The sequence below is a fragment of the Anomaloglossus baeobatrachus genome, chromosome 7, assembly GCF_048569485.1.
Source record: "Anomaloglossus baeobatrachus isolate aAnoBae1 chromosome 7, aAnoBae1.hap1, whole genome shotgun sequence".
NCBI lineage: Eukaryota > Metazoa > Chordata > Amphibia > Anura > Aromobatidae > Anomaloglossus > Anomaloglossus baeobatrachus.
Window position 1 is genome coordinate 13386504 of NC_134359.1, and position 19520 is coordinate 13406023.

Sequence of the window (19520 nt, forward strand, 5' to 3'; positions counted from 1 at the left end):
GCTGTGTATCTAATCCTATCCTGTGTGATACTGTCTGCTGAGCTGTGTATCTAATCCTATCCTGTGTGATACTGTCTGCTGAGCTTTGTATCTAATCCTCTCCTGTGTGATACTGTCTGCTGAGCTGTGTATCTAATCCTATCCTGTGTGATACTGTCTGCTGAGCTTTGTATCTAATCCTCTCCTGTGTGATACTGTCTGCTGAGCTGTGTATCTAATCCTCTCCTGTGTGATACTGTCTGCTGAGCTTTGTATCTAATCCTATCCTGTGTGATACTGTCTGCTGAGCTTTGTATCTAATCCTCTCCTGTGTGATACTGTCTGCTGAGCTTTGTATCTAATCCTATCCTGTGTGATACTGTCTGCTGAGCTTTGTATCTAATCCTCTCCTGTGTGATACTGTCTGCTGAGCTGTGTATCTAATCCTATCCTGTGTGATACTGTCTGCTGAGCTGTGTATCTAATCCTATCCTGTGTGATACTCTCTGCTGAGCTGTGTATCTAATCCTCTCCTGTGTGATACTGTCTGCTGAGCTGTGTATCTAATCCTCTCCTGTGTGATACTGTCTGCTGAGCTGTGTATCTAATCCTCTCCTGTGTGATACTGTCTGCTGAGCTGTGTATCTAATCCTCTCCTGTGTGATACTGTCTGCTGAGCTGTGTATCTAATCCTCTCCTGTGTGATACTCTCTGCTGAGCTGTGTATCTAATCCTATCCTGTGTGATACTGTCTGCTGAGCTGTGTATCTAATCCTATCCTGTGTGATACTGTCTGCTGAGCTTTGTATCTAATCCTCTCCTGTGTGATACTGTCTGCTGAGCTGTGTATCTAATCCTCTCCTGTGTGATACTGTCTGCTGAAATTTGTATCTAATCCTATCCTGTGTGATACTGTCTGCTGAGCTTTGTATCTAATCCTCTCCTGTGTGATACTGTCTGCTGAGCCGTGTATCTAATCCTCTCATGTGTGATACTGTCTGCTGAGCCGTGTATCTAATCCTCTCATGTGTGATACTGTCGGCTGAGCTGCTGTACCTGGCACACCGGGCACAGTATATAATGGGTTGTCCTCTGTGCGTCCGGTGGGTGTGAGTCTGCATAGTAGAGATGGCAGAGCGCCAACCAGGGGCGACTTTATGAGCGCACGTCACTCTAGAGCTGGAGCGCCGGCGGCGGTGAACATTACGGCCTCGGTCTGCCGGTCATTAGCGCGGTAACGCCGGCTGATATAATGTGAGCGCCGTTACACCCATTAATTCTGCTTCTATAAAACCTTACAAAAATAAATCATAAAACGCGTCAGCGCGGATCGGCCGCAGCGCTCAGTGACGTCCTTTGCTTGTCAATGGAATTGGTGTAGGGAAAAATGACTGCACCCCCCCGGCAAAAAAAATATGGATTCAGATGACAGAACCCTTTTCTCGCCAACCAGAAACGCACCATCCGTAAAATCCAACGGGGGGCGTCATTCCGATGAGTAATGGCTGCGCCTCCTGCTGCTCCTTTCTCGTGCAGATGGGATGACGCGAAAAAACATCAAATTCAGAAGATTTGTGGGGATTTTTATGGCGCTTTCTGTCTCATTTACTAGTGAAGACATTAACCGGCTGCGACGGCTTCTGAGCGGCGGCGGTAACAGCGCTGCTTAGGAGTCGCTGCCCATTTTGGGAAGAAGAATTATTATGGCCCCGGGCGTGCGATGACGAATCAAAGCTGCTGTACAACTGCTTGTCTGGCAGAAAACGTGGAGAAGGAGATGGAGGATGCAAAATGGTGTAGGAGGGGGACACGGGATGACGCGTTTCAAGCCATGGAAGGGGCCAGAGCCGCAGTCACAGCACAGCAGGGCTGTAACACGGGCGCACATAATGGAGGAAGGGTGCGGAGCTGGAGAGATAGCACTGACTGCCCCAACCACTGCCCAAACTACAGTCCACGTCCTGGGAGATGCCACGTGCCACCACACAATGATAGAGAGCTGATCTATCACTAACAGTAGGGGGCACTGGATGACGCGTTTCAAGCCATGGAAAAGGCCAGAGCCGCAGTCACAGAACAACAGGGCTGTAACACGGGCGCACATAATGGAGGAAGGGTGCGGAGCTGGAGAGATAGCACTGACTGCCCCAACCACTGCCCAAACCTACAGTCCACGTCCTCGGAGATGGCAGCTGCCACCACACAATGTCATAGTGCTGATCTATCGCTAACAGTAGGGGGCACGGACGCTATTCCTGGCATTGTATCCCTTACAGATGATTCGTTTTGCCATCAATATTATATATTTTTTTATGGTGTAAAGGCCTCTGTTCTCCAGTATCTGTCGTTTTATGATGATACTTCCCAAAAATCCTAGAAGGTCCAGAAAACTTTTTGAAAAACGGGAAACCCTCCCAAACTCCAGGAAGAGGTGGTCAATCTCCGGGGCGTCAGCGAAATCTCCCAGAAACCGTTCAAGAAGGATTCATGTGCGTGATACCGGGATACTCGCTGATAAGATAGAAGACTGGCGGAAGACTAGCACGTAACCGCATGTTCGATGGGCATGGGAGTGGAGTGGACTCTAAAAACAACCGTGGGCAAAATTGTGTGTGTCAGTGTGAGACCACCGAAGCAGCCTTGAGACGTGGCACCAACCCCTTCATACAGAATATTGCCCATCTCTCCCAGGCGGTATCATCCCCTTCATACAGAATATTGCCCATCACTCCCAGGTGGCACCAACCCCTTCATACAGAATATTGCCCATCACTCCCAGGCGGCACCATCCCCTTCATACAGAATATTGCCCATCTCTCCCAGGCGGTATCATCCCCTTCATACAGAATATTGCCCATCACTCCCAGGTGGCATCATCCCCTTCCTACAGAATATTGCCCATCACTCCCAGGTGGCACCATCCCCTTCATACAGAATATTGCCCATCACTCCCAGGTGGCACCATCCCCTTCATACAGAATATTGCCCATCTCTCCCAGGCGGTATCATCCCCTTCATACAGAATATTGCCCATCACTCCCAGGTGGCATCATCCCCTTCCTACAGAATATTGCCCATCACTCCCAGGCGGCACCATCCCCTTCATACAGAATATTGCCCATCACTCCCAGGCGGCATCATCCCCTTCATACAGAATATTGCCCATCACTCCCAGGTGGCATCATCCCCTTCATACAGAATATTGCCCATCACTCCCAGGTGGCACCATCCCCTTCATATAGAATGTTGCCCATCACTCCCAGGTGGCACCATCCCCTTCATATAGAATATTGCCCATCACTCCCAGGTGGCATCATCCCCTTCATATAGAATATTGCCCATCACTCCCAGGTGGCACCAACCCCTTCATACAGAATATTGCCCATCTCTCCCAGGTGGCATCATCCCCTTCATACAGAATATTGCCCATCACTCCCAGGTGGCATCATCCCCTTCATACAGAATATTGCCCATCACTCCCAGGTGGCACCAACCCCTTCATACAGAATATTGCCCATCACTCCCAGGCGGCATCATCCCCTTCATACAGAATATTGCCCATCACTCCCAGACGGCATCATCCCCTTCATACAGAATATTGCCCATCACTCCCAGGTGGCACCAACCCCTTCATACAGAATATTGCCCATCTCTCCCAGGTGGCATCATCCCCTTCATACAGAATATTGCCCATCTCTCCCAGGTGGCACCATCCCCTTCATACAGAATATTGCCCATCACTCCCAGGTGGCACCAACCCCTTCATACAGAATATTGCCCATCACTCCCAGGTGGCACCAACCCCTTCATACAGAATATTGCCCATCACTCCCAGGTGGCACCATCCCCTTCATACAGAATATTGCCCATCACTCCCAGGCGGCACCATCCCCTTCATACAGAATATTGCCCATCTCTCCCAGGTGGCACCATCCCCTTCATACAGAATATTGCCCATCACTCCCAGGTGGCATCATCCCCTTCATACAGAATATTGCCCATCATTCCCAGGCGGCATCATCCCCTTCATACAGAATATTGCCCATCTCTCCCAGGCGGCATCATCCCCTTCATACAGAATATTGCCCATCACTCCCAGGCGGCATCATCCCCTTCATACAGAATATTGCCCATCACTCCCAGGTGGCACCATCCCCTTCATACAGAATATTGCCCATCTCTCCCAGGTGGTATCATCCCCTTCATACAGAATATTGCCTATCACTCCCAGGTGGCATCATCCCCTTCATACAGAATATTGCCCATCATTCCCAGGCGGCATCATCCCCTTCATACAGAATATTGCCCATCTCTCCCAGGCGGCATCATCCCCTTCATACAGAATATTGCCCATCACTCCCAGGCGGCATCATCCCCTTCATACAGAATATTGCCCATCACTCCCAGGTGGCACCATCCCCTTCATACAGAATATTGCCCATCTCCCCCAGGCGGCATCATCCCCTTCATACAGAATATTGCCCATCTCTCCCAGGTGGCACCATCCCCTTCATACAGAATATTGCCCATCACTCCCAGGCGGCACCATCCCCTTCATACAGAATATTGCCCATCACTCCCAGGCGGCATCATCCCCTTCATACAGAATATTTCCCATCACTCCCAGGTGGCATCATCCCCTTCATACAGAATATTGCCCATCTCTCCCAGGTGGCACCATCCCCTTCATACAGAATATTGCCCATCACTCCCAGGTGGCACCAACCCCTTCATACAGAATATTGCCCATCTCCCCCAGGTGGCATCATCCCCTTCATACAGAATATTGCCCATCTCCCCCAGGTGGTATCATCCCCTTCATACAGAATGTTGCCCATCACTCCCAGGCGGCATCATCCCCTTCATACAGAATATTGCCCATCTCTCCCAGGCGGCATCATCCCCTTCATACAGAATATTGCCCATCACTCCCAGGTGGCATCATCCCCTTCATATAGAATATTGCCCATCACTCCCAGGCGGCACCATCCCCTTCATACAGAATATTGCCCATCACTCCCAGGCGGCACCATCCCCTTCATACAGAATATTGCCCATCTCTCCCAGGTGGCACCATCCCCTTCATACAGAATATTGCCCATCACTCCCAGGCGGCACCTAACGAGCAGCTCCACTCTTCACACGTTGGAGATCTGGTTTTGTGGTCTCAGTCGCAGCGTCCCCCCTCCCGTACTCCTTTCACAGGGTCGCGCTAGGACCTCCGCGTTTAACGCCACACTTGCTCTGATCATTAACAGCTCATTAACAAAGCACTGATCCTCCGGTGCCCTGGCGCAGCCGCTGCGCTCCGTCTAGACACCGAGATACCAGGAACCATCGTAGCATGGCAACTGTAACGATTAATGGCAGCGGCACAACAAACCCAGAGATAATTACAGCAAAGGCATCTTGACGGAGCGAGGCGGCCGCTCATCCAGCTGCTCCGCGCCGGTCACGTCACCAGTCCTGTATCACTGGGACCTCAGGTATCCGGAGTGTCAATATTCCAAAATGTCACTGCTGCCACCGCCCGACTCATACATGAAGCCGCTTCTTCAGAACACAGGTGTAAAGATACAATGTTGCAATATTATTAAAGGGCCAGTATGAGATTAGAAAAACACAGCTGCTTTCCTCCTGTACATAAACATGCTGCAGTACCAGAACCAGCCACTAAGAAAGGTGGCGCTATTTCTACAAGAAAGCAGACACATTAATGTAATCCCGGACATTGCCTTCAATGCTGAGTAGTCGGGTGGTCGGGCTCAAATTAGACAATTATTCTTTTCCTTGTTTTTTTGCGGATTTGTAGAAGTGACATCATGTGCCGGATGCAGTGATGTCACCGGTCCCCTCTCCGCCGGTCACAAAAACCAGCATCTGGGAGAAGAGGAGACTTCCCATTCATGCCCCCCCCACCCCCCGTGCCTACTCCACACCCAATATTCCCCTCCCCCAATGCTTGTGACCCGGCCTCCCCAGTTCTGGAGAGTTTCAGAAAGACCCGGGAGATTTGGCCTTTTTAATTCAGATTTTATACATACGGGACAGGTTTACATTAAAGGGTTAATAAGAATTGAAAAACATGGCTGCTCCCCTACAGATACAGCGCCACACCAATACACAGGTTGCGTCTGGTATTACAGCTCCTCCTTATTCACCTCAATGGAGCTGCAATTCCAGACAAAATAAGAAAAGTGACTTAAACCCCCCCCAATGATGAATGGACCCCCTGCGTCTGCGTGGAGCGGCGGGGCTGCTCACCTATACACACTATGTCCATGAAGCCATACATCCCATAGCAGATCTGGAAGAGCAGGTCCTGACGCTGCCATTTGGCTGAAGGGCTGAATGTTGACCAGATGAGCCACGAGATGCTGGCAATAAGGAAGAGGGAGCCCAAGATGGCGGCCGCAATCTGCACCTTCTCAATGACGGTCAGCGAGATGGCTTGCCACTGGAAAAAAAGAGGGAAACATGGGTGAGAGGAGGCGAAAATCCTGCCGATGTGTAGGAGCCGTGCACACGTCCAGCAGTGGACGCACGTTCAGACAGTGAAATGCGTCCACATTGTATATTTACAGAAAACCTCCACGTTTTGTTGGTGTTTTCTTACAACATTCTGTGCTGATGATGTTTAGAATATCTTTATACGTTTAGTGCGGTTTTCCTGATACATACATAGACATAATGATAAGATTCTGCCTGCGGCCACCACTAGGGGGAGCTGAGGAGCTCACTGCAGACTGTGCTACTGTTACAATCCTTGGCTCCCCCTAGTGGCGGCTGCATGGAGTGAACGCGTCGTCTTATACCTCTGTGTCTATGCAGGGATCCTGCAGCCTCTCTCCCTGCCACTGATGCCAGTCCCGGATCTCCACTGCAGGCGTCCTCTCACCTCACATTGTGATCCTGTCACCCCTTCACCCATGAGCATACTCTGCAAAAACGTGTGGAACCTTACCATTATTTGCAAACCTCCGGTTGTCCTCCGAGACCCGTAGTTCCTTACTCTGACCAGTGATGCAACGACCTTGAGAAAGGCTCTATGCCGAAACGTTGGTGCTGTTGCTCTGGTTAGGTTCCTTTTGCAGTGTATCAGTCAATAAAATCACTTTTGCATAATTCCCCTCTTGTCTTCAATTTGAGTGCTGGGATTCTCCTCCCTATTGTGTGTCCCTCGCTGTGTGCGGCCTCAGTGCCTCCCTATCATGTGCGGCCTCAGTGCCTCATTATCGTGTGTCCCTCACTGTGTGTGGCCTCAGTGCCTCCCTATCGTGTGTCCCTTGCTGTGTGCGGCCTCAGTGCCTCCCTATTGTGTGTCCCTTGCTGTGTGCGGCCTCAGTGCCTCCCTATCGTGTGTCCCTCACTGTGTGCGGCCTCAGTGCCTCCCTATTGTGTGTCCCTCACTGTGTGCGGCCTCAGTGCCTCCCTATTGTGTGTCCCTCACTGTGTGCGGCCTCAGTGCCTCTCTATTGTGTGTCCCTCACTGTGTGCGGCCTCAGTGCCTCCCTATTGTGTGTCCCTCACTGTGTGCGGCCTCAGTGCCTCCCTATTGTGTGTCCCTCGCTGTGTGCGGCCTCAGTGCCTCCCTATTGTGTGTCCCTTGCTGTGTGCGGCCTCAGTGCCTCCCTATTGTGTGTCCCTTGCTGTGTGCGGCCTCAGTGCCTCCCTATCGTGTGTCCCTCACTGTGTGCGGCCTCAGTGCCTCCCTATTGTGTGTCCCTCACTGTGTGCGGCCTCAGTGCCTCCCTATTGTGTGTCCCTCACTGTGTGCGGCCTCAGTGCCTCTCTATTGTGTGTCCCTCACTGTGTGCGGCCTCAGTGCCTCCCTATTGTGTGTCCCTCACTGTGTGCGGCCTCAGTGCCTCCCTATTGTGTGTCCCTCACTGTGTGCGGCCTCAGTGCCTCCCTATCGTGTGTCCCTCACTGTGTGCGGCCTCAGTGCCTCCCTATTGTGTGTCCCTCACTGTGTGCGGCCTCAGTGCCTCCCTATTGTGTGTCCCTCACTGTGTGCGGCCTCAGTGCCTCCCTATTGTGTGTCCCTCGCTGTGTGCGGCCTCAGTGCCTCCCTATTGTGTGTCCCTCGCTGTGTGCGGCCTCAGTGCCTCCCTATTGTGTGTCCCTCACTGTGTGCGGCCTCAGTGCATCTCTATTGTGTGTCCCTCACTGTGTGCGGCCTCAGTGCCTCCCTATTGTGTGTCCCTCACTGTGTGCGGCCTCAGTGCCTCCCTATTGTGTGTCCCTCGCTGTGTGCGGCCTCAGTGCCTCCCTATTGTGTGTCCCTCACTGTGTGCGGCCTCAGTGCCTCCCTATTGTGTGTCCCTCGTAGTGTGTGGCCTCAGTGCCTCCCTATCGTGTGTCCCTCACAGTGTGCGGCCTCAGTGCATCTCTATTGTGTGTCCCTTGCTGTGTGCGGCCTCAGTGCCTCCCTATTGTGTGTCCCTTGCTGTGTGCGGCCTCAGTGCCTCCCTATTGTGTGTCCCTTGCTGTGTGCGGCCTCAGTGCCTCCCTATTGTGTGTCCCTCACTGTGTGCGGCCTCAGTGCCTCCCTATTGTGTGTCCCTCGCTGTGTGCGGCCTCAGTGCCTCCCTATTGTGTGTCCCTCCCTGTGTGCGGCCTCAGTGCCTCCCTATTGTGTGTCCCTCACTGTGTGCGGCCTCAGTGCCTCCCTATTGTGTGTCCCTCGTAGTGTGTGGCCTCAGTGCCTCCCTATTGTGTGTCCCTCACTGTGTGCGGCCTCAGTGCCTCCCTATTGTGTGTCCCTCACTGTGTGCGGCCTCAGTGCCTCCCTATTGTGTGTCCCTCGTAGTGTGCGGCCTCAGTGCCTCCCTATTGTGTGTCCCTCACTGTGTGCAGCCTCAGTGCCTCCCTATTGTGTGTCCCTCACTGTGTGCGGCCTCAGTGCCTCCCTATTGTGTGTCCCTCACTGTGTGTGGCCTCAGTGCCTCCCTATTGTGTGTCCCTCACTGTGTGCGGCCTCAGTGCCTCCCTATTGTGTGTCCCTTGCTGTGTGCGGCCTCAGTGCCTCCCTATTGTGTGTCCCTTGCTGTGTGCGGCCTCAGTGCCTCCCTATTGTGTGTCCCTCACTGTGTGCGGCCTCAGTGCCTCCCTATTGTGTGTCCCTCGCTGTGTGCGGCCTCAGTGCCTCCCTATTGTGTGTCCCTCACTGTGTGCAGCCTCAGTGCCTCCCTATTGTGTGTCCCTCACTGTGTGCGGCCTCAGTGCCTCCCTATTGTGTGTCCCTCACTGTGTGCGGCCTCAGTGCCTCCCTATTGTGTGTCCCTCACTGTGTGCGGCCTCAGTGCCTCCCTATTGTGTGTCCCTCGCTGTGTGCGGCCTCAGTGCCTCCCTATTGTGTGTCCCTCGCTGTGTGCGGCCTCAGTGCCTCCCTATTGTGTGTCCCTCGCTGTGTGCGGCCTCAGTGCCTCCCTATTGTGTGTCCCTCACTGTGTGCGGCCTCAGTGCATCTCTATTGTGTGTCCCTCACTGTGTGCGGCCTCAGTGCCTCCCTATTGTGTGTCCCTCACTGTGTGCGGCCTCAGTGCCTCCCTATTGTGTGTCCCTCGCTGTGTGCGGCCTCAGTGCCTCCCTATTGTGTGTCCCTCACTGTGTGCGGCCTCAGTGCCTCCCTATTGTGTGTCCCTCGTAGTGTGTGGCCTCAGTGCCTCCCTATCGTGTGTCCCTCACAGTGTGCGGCCTCAGTGCATCTCTATTGTGTGTCCCTTGCTGTGTGCGGCCTCAGTGCCTCCCTATTGTGTGTCCCTTGCTGTGTGCGGCCTCAGTGCCTCCCTATTGTGTGTCCCTTGCTGTGTGCGGCCTCAGTGCCTCCCTATTGTGTGTCCCTCACTGTGTGCGGCCTCAGTGCCTCCCTATTGTGTGTCCCTCGCTGTGTGCGGCCTCAGTGCCTCCCTATTGTGTGTCCCTCACTGTGTGCGGCCTCAGTGCCTCCCTATTGTGTGTCCCTCGTAGTGTGTGGCCTCAGTGCCTCCCTATTGTGTGTCCCTCACTGTGTGCGGCCTCAGTGCCTCCCTATTGTGTGTCCCTCACTGTGTGCGGCCTCAGTGCCTCCCTATTGTGTGTCCCTCACTGTGTGCGGCCTCAGTGCCTCCCTATTGTGTGTCCCTCGTAGTGTGCGGCCTCAGTGCCTCCCTATTGTGTGTCCCTCACTGTGTGCGGCCTCAGTGCCTCCCTATTGTGTGTCCCTCACTGTGTGTGGCCTCAGTGCCTCCCTATTGTGTGTCCCTCACTGTGTGCGGCCTCAGTGCCTCCCTATTGTGTGTCCCTCGCTGTGTGCGGCCTCAGTGCCTCCCTATTGTGTGTCCCTCGCTGTGTGCGGCCTCAGTGCCTCCCTATTGTGTGTCCCTCGCTGTGTGCGGCCTCAGTGCCTCCCTATTGTGTGTCCCTCGCTGTGTGCGGCCTCAGTGCCTCCCTATTGTGTGTCCCTCGCTGTGTGCGGCCTCAGTGCCTCTGTGGCGCCCCTGACCTGGTCAGGCACCACTGAGTACTGCACCCATGCTGGGGACAGTACAATACAGGTAATCCAGAAGGCTGACAGGGGTGTGGAACACAGGCGCATAGTGATCAGGTCTCACACATGTACCCATGAGAGGACCCCTGGGGATCCCAGGAGGGGGAAAAGCCTTGACCTTCACTGGAATAGTGGAGGGGGCCAAAAGCCTCCATCTCCTCTCAAGGGGTGTGGTGGAGAGTCTGGTTGCTAGGTGGCGTAGGCAAGAACAGGAGAGGAGGGGCAGTGAGTCAGTTAGAGCAGAACTCCATAGGGCTCAGTGAGGAGCATACCTGTGGGGCTGTTGCTGTCTAACAGCGCCCGCGCAGTGGCTACTGACGGGGGAGAACGGTCACCTAGGAGTGCTACCCGAAACCCATCTCAGCTAGAGAGAAGAGCACGGAGTGGGAAGTAAGGAGACTGCTAGAGAGTACCAGGCCCAACCGGGCGGCAGATCCCGAAGCGGAGATAGATCCAGCTTTCTTTTGCTAAACCTGCCGGTGTGGGGCTCTCAAAGCCCACGCCACAACACCACAAAAAGCCGCAGCCACGTAGCCACAGTTAGGGCCCATAGCTCACAGGAGGCAAGAAGCTGGAGTGATCTGGCCCAGGCAACAAGCACACGGCAAACGAAGGGGAGAGAGGCTTCAGCAACTTCCCTGGGTGACCCCCATAGGGACTCAAAGTCGGGGTCACCCCAAACCACCAAGGGCTAAGGAAGGCGAGTTGGTAGTCACCCTCATAAAGTCAGCCTGAAGGATACCTGGTTCCCACCTGGTTCATCTCAGCTACGCCCGGGCTACTCACCCTGCCATCAAATGTGAGTAAAGCCCTTGAAAGACAGTTCTGCCTGTGTGAGTCATTCTGCGACTTGTAGTACTACGCATCTACACCGGGCCCTGGGGCTTGCCTCACTCTCAGGAGGCTATTCCAACTAACTGCACACACCATCAGCCCCAGGCGACCCTCAACCTGCAGTGGCGGTCCCTACTGGCCGCAATACTGAGAGTGGCGTCACGACAAGAAGAAGATCTCCTACCTGTGACCAGATCCAGCTACGTGGAGTCCCTGAAGGTATGCACCGACACAACACCTGTGGGGCTTCACACCTCCCTATTGTGTGTCCCTCGCTGTGTGCGGCCTCAGTGCCTCCCTATTGTGCGTCCCTCGCTGTGTGCGGCCTCAGTGCCTCCCTATTGTGTGTCCCTCGCTGTGTGCGGCCTCAGTGCCTCCCTATCGTGTGTCCCTCACTGTGTGCAGCCTCAGTGCCTCCCTATTGTGCGTCCCTCGCTGTGTGCGGCCTCAGTGCCTCCCTATTGTGTGTCCCTCGCTGTGTGCGGCCTCAGTGCCTCCCTATCATGTGCGGCCTCAGTGCCTCCCTATTGTCCGCGGTCTTTTTGTGCAGGTTTTTGGCCCATGCGGTCACATGCGGGGAGTGATGCACGGATCAGATGAGGGTAATGCGTCCTCAATAAATCAAGTAAACATCCCTCAGCTGCCGCCATTTTGCTGGATTTGTCCAAACTCAATTCTAATTCTTTTGGATGCCCCAGAATGTTACATTTTAACCATCACGAATTGGATTCATGATGAATTGAGTCGCTCATCAGTGAATATAAAATATTAGCACAACACCCGCAGCGTCGCTCGCGGAAAATGACACGATGAACTGTTGGTTGCATTTTCGGCTTCACCTGATGGTGACATCTTCAGCGTTTAATATTTGTTTTTTCCGCTCTTTTTTGTTATTTTGGCGCTAACAGTTGTTTATTCTTACAAATTTATTGTAGCACCGACAACAACAACTGCTGCTTTTTGAACAAATTTTGATTAAAATTTCAAATTTACTCTGTTTCCTTTCAAGCCCGAACTGGCGCTGTTCACTTGTCTCAGCTGCTTGAGACAGTTTTGCTTTCTTAGCTTTTGGATTATCTCGCCCAATAGATGGTCGCTTTTTGGGTGGCCTTTTAAAGGGAACCTGTCATCAAATTTTTGTGGTGATTGACGAGAACGACGCCTCCTGTGCCATCCACGGCACTGGGCAAAATCTCACACCTGTGCAGAAACCTTGACGGTTCGCACATGCGCACCTATGTTTTCAGCTCTGCCTGCAGTAGGGCAGACCGAAGTGCGCCTGCGCAAGCTGTCAATGATTCTGCGCAGGTGTCAGATTTTTCCCGGCAACGTGGATGGCACAGGAGGCGTCATCTACGTCAATCATCACAAAAGGAGGGCGATCAAAAGGTAGAGGGATAGGAACCGCAACCAAGGATGCCCATCGGACCAAACACAAAGATTACAATACAGGAGAGGAGATTGTCACAAGGTATTTGTGGGGTCTGCAGGGGGAGTCAGGGGAGAACATGCACCTTCATAGGCTTCAGCACAGGCGCTGCGTAATGTGATAGTTTTAGTTTATATATACAAAATCTGGAAACAGGTTCCCTTTAAAATATCATCCTTAGTAATCATCTCACACTGATCAGAGCTCATGAATATGTACATATTATATGAATATATACAGCAAGAGGCCAAGTAAGTGACACATCGCTGGAATCAGGAGCTCTCTATTACGCTGTTTACAGCTGGTGACAGATTCCATTTAAAGGGAATCTGTCACCAGGTTTTTGCTCCCCCATCTGAGAGCAGCATAATGCAGAGACAGAGACCCTGATTCCAGCGATGTGTCACTTACTGGGCTGTTTGCTGTCATTTTGGTAAAATCACTGTTTTCTCTGCTGCAGATCTAGCAGTTATACAGAACTCATGAATATGCTGGACTACCTGCAGCACGCCAAGTAGTCCTGTAATGATAATCTACTGCTGATTAAACAGTGATTTTATCAAAACTACACTAAGCAGCCTAGTAAGTGACACATTGCTGGAATCAGGGTCTCTACCCCAATGTTATGCTGCTCTCAGAATAGGTGGCAAAAACCTGGTGACATATTCCCTTTAAATCATATAAAATCTTAGTTCCATTAAACGTTGCTGCAATTTTGTGTAAAAATCAGATAAAAAAATTGAAAATCTCCACACCAAATATTTCAAGCACAACTTTGTAAATAATTTTTTTAAAAAAAGGAAACTATTTAAGCAAAATAATGTTAAAAACAACAAACTACGGTCGTAAAGAACAGAAGCAAGTGACGTCATGAGCCGCCTGGGCCGGGGACCACCTACCTTTACCTGAAGGGGGTTCTTTGTACTTATGGCGATGACGTGGTACTTGTAATAACACAGCTCACAGCTCCAGGACCCCCGCTCACTGATCCACTTGATCAGACAGGGCTGGTGCGTACAACGAACCGACCCGTCACAGCGACACGGACTCAGCAGCTCCCCCTGCAAAACACAATTACTCCCATGAAGGGCGGCACACCTATCTGACAAAGCAGTTCTGCAGCGTCAAAAGCTGCGCAGCGCCTGAGATTCACTGATCTTGGAAATCTACTTTGCAACAATGTATAAACTTTAAGAAAAAAACACAAATAAATAACAATTCCTGAACAGATGATACATGCCTCTATATCCTCCTCTCGCCCAAAATGGCTGATAACAAAGAACAACAGCTTGCATTTAACTGATACCGGCCACACACGAGCTGCGCTGAGAACTGCAGCCCCCGAGGCCAGAGGAAGCTTAAAGCCCACTTTACACGTTGCAATTAGTTGTACAATCGCATTTGCGATGTGACACGCCCAGGTTGCATACGGGATCTATGAGATTTCACGTTGGTCGTTCATTTGCTGTCACACGAGCGTTAGTAGTCTATGTTAAATTGGTCAATTTTGTGTGCGCTCCTTTACATCATGTGTTCTGTGACGTATGCATTGGGCACCTTTTTTTTTTTTTTATTTATTGACTTGCCAAGCGTGTGTAATGTGTAGGGATGCGTTTTTACTATGTCATCTGTTATTCAGCTCTGCTACATGGCCGCTAACAGCAGACACAGACAGCCATGTAGCAGAGCTGAATGGCAGATGACAGCAGACACAGACAGCCATGTAGCAGAGCTGAATGGCAGATGACAGCAGACACAGACAGCCATGTAGCAGAGCTGAATGGCAGATTACAGCAGACACAGACAGAGCCGCACGGTCAGAATGAACTCGGGTGAACTTCACCCGACTTCATTGTCATGCTGCGGCTCTGTCTGTGTCGCGTCCTGATTAGCGGTCACCAGTGAAGACTCACCGGTGACCGCTAAACTCCTGAGTAACTGAAGTTAGCAGCCCTCTCTCATATACTCACCAATCCCCGATCCCCGGCGCTGCACGGCTTTCTCACTGCTCCGGCGGCTTTTACTGTTTTGAAAAAGCCGGCCGCCCATTAAACAATTTCGTATTCCCTGCTTTCCCCGCCCACCAGCGCCTATGATTGGTTACAGTGAGACACGCCCCCACTCTGAGTGACAGGTGTCACACTGCACCCAATCACAGCAGCCGGTGGGCGGATCTATACTGTGTAGTGAAATAAATAATTAAATAATTAAAAAAAACGGCGTGCGGTTCCCCCCATTTTTAAAACCAGCCAGATAAAGACATACGGCTGAAGGCTGGTATTCTCAGGATGGGCTGCAGTGTGTACATCGCCCTGGCCAAAAACTGATGCTCTAGCAGGATACAGCTAAACCCCCACTAAGTGGAGACATCACAGGTGCAGGAGAAGCACATCACACACACACCTTCATGGAATGGAGGGGAGGTGACTGCTAGATGATAAAACTGCACACAAGTGGCTTGTATAGAGCGCTGTTCACATGCAGATGACACAGTCACAAACCCGCAGCCTATTAGGTAACGCCCTTCTATTAGATCAGGCGGGCTGCCAAGCCGTACTCCACTGTATATCATGCACGGACAGACACTCTACAATGCAAGGCCCAACAGAAAGGGGCCTGGCTGTATCCTGTACAAACAAAAAAATATGAGGTTTTTGTTGGTATTTATGGCCATAAAACGTAAGCCTACACCCTCGTCAAGGGACCTCATGTCTGTAGGTCCCTACACTAAATATAAAAAAAGCAACAATAAGAGGATAATGTCCTCCAAAAATCAAGTATTACTCACAGCAAGTTGGGCTGCAGTGTGTACATCGCCCTGGCCAAAAACTGATGCTCTAGCAGGATACAGCTAAACCCCCACTAAGTGGAGACATCACAGGTGCAGGAGAAGCACATCACACACACACCTTCATGGAATGGAGGGGAGGTGACTGCTAGATGATAAAACTGCACACAAGTGGCTTGTATAGAGCGCTGTTCACATGCAGATGACACAGTCACAAACCCGCAGCCTATTAGGTAACGCCCTTCTATTAGATCAGGCGGGCTGCCAAGCCGTACTCCACTGTATATCATGCACGGACAGACACTCTACAATGCAAGGCCCAACAGAAAGGGGCCTGGCTGTATCCTGTACAAACAAAAAAATATGAGGTTTTTGTTGGTATTTATGGCCATAAAACGTAAGCCTACACCCTCGTCAAGGGACCTCATGTCTGTAGGTCCCTACACTAAATATAAAAAAAGCAACAATAAGAGGATAATGTCCTCCAAAAATCAAGTATTACTCACAGCAAGTTGGGCTGCAGTGTGTACATCGCCCTGGCCAAAAACTGATGCTCTAGCAGGATACAGCTAAACCCCCACTAAGTGGAGACATCACAGGTGCAGGTCCTGTGATGTCTCCACTTAGGACGAGGGTGTAGGCTTACGTTTTATGGCCATAAATACCAACAAAAACCTCATATTTTTTTGTTTGTACAGGATACAGCCAGGCCCCTTTCTGTTGGGCCTTGCATTGTAGAGTGTCTGTCCGTGCATGATATACAGTGGAGTACGGCTTGGCAGCCCGCCTGATCTAATAGAAGGGCGTTACCTAATAGGCTGCGGGTTTGTGACTGTGTCATCTGCATGTGAACAGCGCTCTATACAAGCCACTTGTGTGCAGTTTTATCATCTAGCAGTCACCTCCCCTCCATTCCATGAAGGTGTGTGTGTGATGTGCTTCTCCTGCACCTGTGATGTCTCCACTTAGTGGGGGTTTAGCTGTATCCTGCTAGAGCATCAGTTTTTGGCCAGGGCGATGTACACACTGCAGCCCAACTTGCTGTGAGTAATACTTGATTTTTGGAGGACATTATCCTCTTATTGTTGCTTTTTTTATATTTAGTGTAGGGACCTACAGACATGAGGTCCCTTGACGAGGGTGTAGGCTTACGTTTTATGGCCATAAATACCAACAAAAACCTCATATTTTTTTGTTTGTACAGGATACAGCCAGGCCCCTTTCTGTTGGGCCTTGCATTGTAGAGTGTCTGTCCGTGCATGATATACAGTGGAGTACGGCTTGGCAGCCCGCCTGATCTAATAGAAGGGCGTTACCTAATAGGCTGCGGGTTTGTGACTGTGTCATCTGCATGTGAACAGCGCTCTATACAAGCCACTTGTGTGCAGTTTTATCATCTAGCAGTCACCTCCCCTCCATTCCATGAAGGTGTGTGTGTGATGTGCTTCTCCTGCACCTGTGATGTCTCCACTTAGTGGGGGTTTAGCTGTATCCTGCTAGAGCATCAGTTTTTGGCCAGGGCGATGTACACACTGCAGCCCAACTTGCTGTGAGTAATACTTGATTTTTGGAGGACATTATCCTCTTATTGTTGCTTTTTTTTATATTCTCAGGATGGGGAGCTCCACGTTATGGGGAGCCCCCCACCCTAACAATATCAGCCAACAGCCGCCCAGAATTGCCGCATACATTATATGCGACAGTTCTGGGACTGTACCCGGCTCTTCCCGATTTACCCTGGTGCGTTGGCAAATCGGGGTAATAAGGAGTTATTGGCAGCCCATAGCTGCCAATAAGTCCTAGATTAATCATGTCAGGCGTCTATGAGACACCCTCCATGATTAATCTGTAAGTTACAGTAAATAAACACACACCCGAAAAAATCCTTTATTAGAAATAAAAACACACACATATACCCTGGTTCACCACTTTAATCAGCCCCAAAAAGCCCTCCTTGTCCGGCGTAATCCAGGATGATGCAGCGTCGCTTCCAGCTCTGCTGCATGGAGGTGACCGGAGCCGCAGCACACACAGCCGCTCCGGTCACCTACACACAGCAAATGAACACAGCCGCGCGATCAGCTGCTGTCACTGAGGTTACCCGCGGCCACCGCTGCATCCACCGGTGGCCGCGGGTAACCTCAGTGACAGCAGCTGATCGCACGGCTGTCTTCATTTGCTGCGTGGAGGTGACAGGAGCGGCTGTGTCTGCTGCGGCTCCGGTCACCTCCATGCAGCTGCGCTGGAAGCGACGCTGGATCATCCTGGATTACGCCGGACAAGGAGGGCTTTTTGGGGCTGATTAAAGTGGTGAACCAGGGTATATGTGTGTGTTTTTATTTCTAATAAAGGATTTTTTCTGGTGTGTGTGTTTATTTACTGTAATTTACAGATTAATCATGGAGGGTGTCTCATAGACGCCTGACATGATTAATCTAGGATTTAGTGGCAGCTATGGGCTGCCAATAACTCCTTATTACCCCGATTTGCCAACGCACCAGGGTAAATCGGGAAGAGCCGGGTACAGTCCCAGAACTGTCGCATATAATGTATGCGGCAATTCTGGGCGGCTGTTGGCTGATATTGTTAGGGTGGGGGGCTCCCCATAACGTGGAGCTCCCCATCCTGAGAATACCAGCCTTCAGCCGTATGGCTTTATCTGGCTGGTTTTAAAAATGGGGGGAACCGCACGCCGTTTTTTTTAATTATTTAATTATTTATTTCACTACACAGTATAGACACGCCCACCGGCTGCTGTGATTGGGTGCAGTGTGACACCTGTCACTCAGAGTGGGGGCGTGTCTCACTGTAACCAATCATAGGCGCTGGTGGGCGGGGAAAGCAGGGAATACGAAATTGTTTAATGGGCGGCCGGCTTTTTCAAAACAGTAAAAGCCGCCGGAGCAGTGTGAATGCCGTGCAGCGCCAGGGATCGGGGATCGGTGAGTATATGAGAGAGGATAGACTGACATGGAATGAGAGTGAGGGACAGAGATAGTGACGGACTGACAGAGATTAGTGCATGACAGACATTGTGAGGCGCTTCAGCTTTTCAGCTGCGCTCTGAAGCGGACCTTTTTTAAGCTGCGGTGCAGAGCGCACACCTGCGCACATAGCCTCAGACACCAAAATCGTATGAGGGATGTCACACGTTACAATTGACTAGGTTCGTGCAACAAAACGCTCAATTCTAGAGAATGATACGATGTGTTTGCGATCAACGGTTTTGCGTTCAATCCTGATCGCAAGTAGCTGTCACACGCAGATACCTCACAAACGATGCCGGATGTGCGTCACTTACAACTTGACCCCAACGACGGATTGTGAGATATATTGAAGCGTGTGTAGCGGGCTTTAGTGTTCTCCCTACGTCAGCGGAGCAAATGGCTCCGGAGCCGGCGCTGGCAGATGGTGTGGTCGCGGCACGGAGAGGTCGCTATCCAGTAATTAGAGCTTAATCTCCAGTTTGGCGCTGGTTTTAGCTGTTGAGGTTTGGGCTTCGTAGAAAGGGATTAATTTTAATAATGAAAAGTCCTGCATCGTTATAAAAACTTTCTATTTATTATTATAGCAGAAGAGTTTATCTTCAGAAAACCCCAGATTTAGTTGTATTCACTTAGTTTGCACGGATCCAGCACGTCCCCCATCATCTGACAGAATCAATCACTTCACCCACAATCATCTGTGATAATACCGCCATACAGCATGGAAATGATGCTGCTACACACAGCACAAATGTTACCACTGATTACTGAATAGTCCCAAAATAATACTGCTACACAGCATCCGAATGTGCCAAAGTAGCAGCACTATAAAGTGTAGAAATAACATTACAGTGCACAACTAATGAGCATGTAGCTCCAACATAACACTGCCATACACGGCAATGTACCGTATATCACATTATTCACATGGAGCCTAAATAATATCACCAGACTGTACTAAGAAGAATCCTTCCA

General features: G+C 51.1%; 1 protein-coding gene across 1 annotated transcript in view; it reads right to left on the reverse strand.

Annotated features, from left to right (window-relative positions):
- MARCHF4 (membrane associated ring-CH-type finger 4) overlaps nucleotides 1-19520 on the reverse strand; it is a 147904-nt gene that overhangs the window by 41444 nt on the left and 86940 nt on the right. The window contains exons 2-3 of the mRNA XM_075317042.1: nucleotides 13673-13834; nucleotides 6244-6436 (exon numbers count right to left, since the gene is read on the reverse strand). Of these exons, the coding sequence (XP_075173157.1) occupies nucleotides 6244-6436; nucleotides 13673-13834 (355 nt within the window). The remainder of the gene's footprint in view (nucleotides 1-6243; nucleotides 6437-13672; nucleotides 13835-19520) is intronic.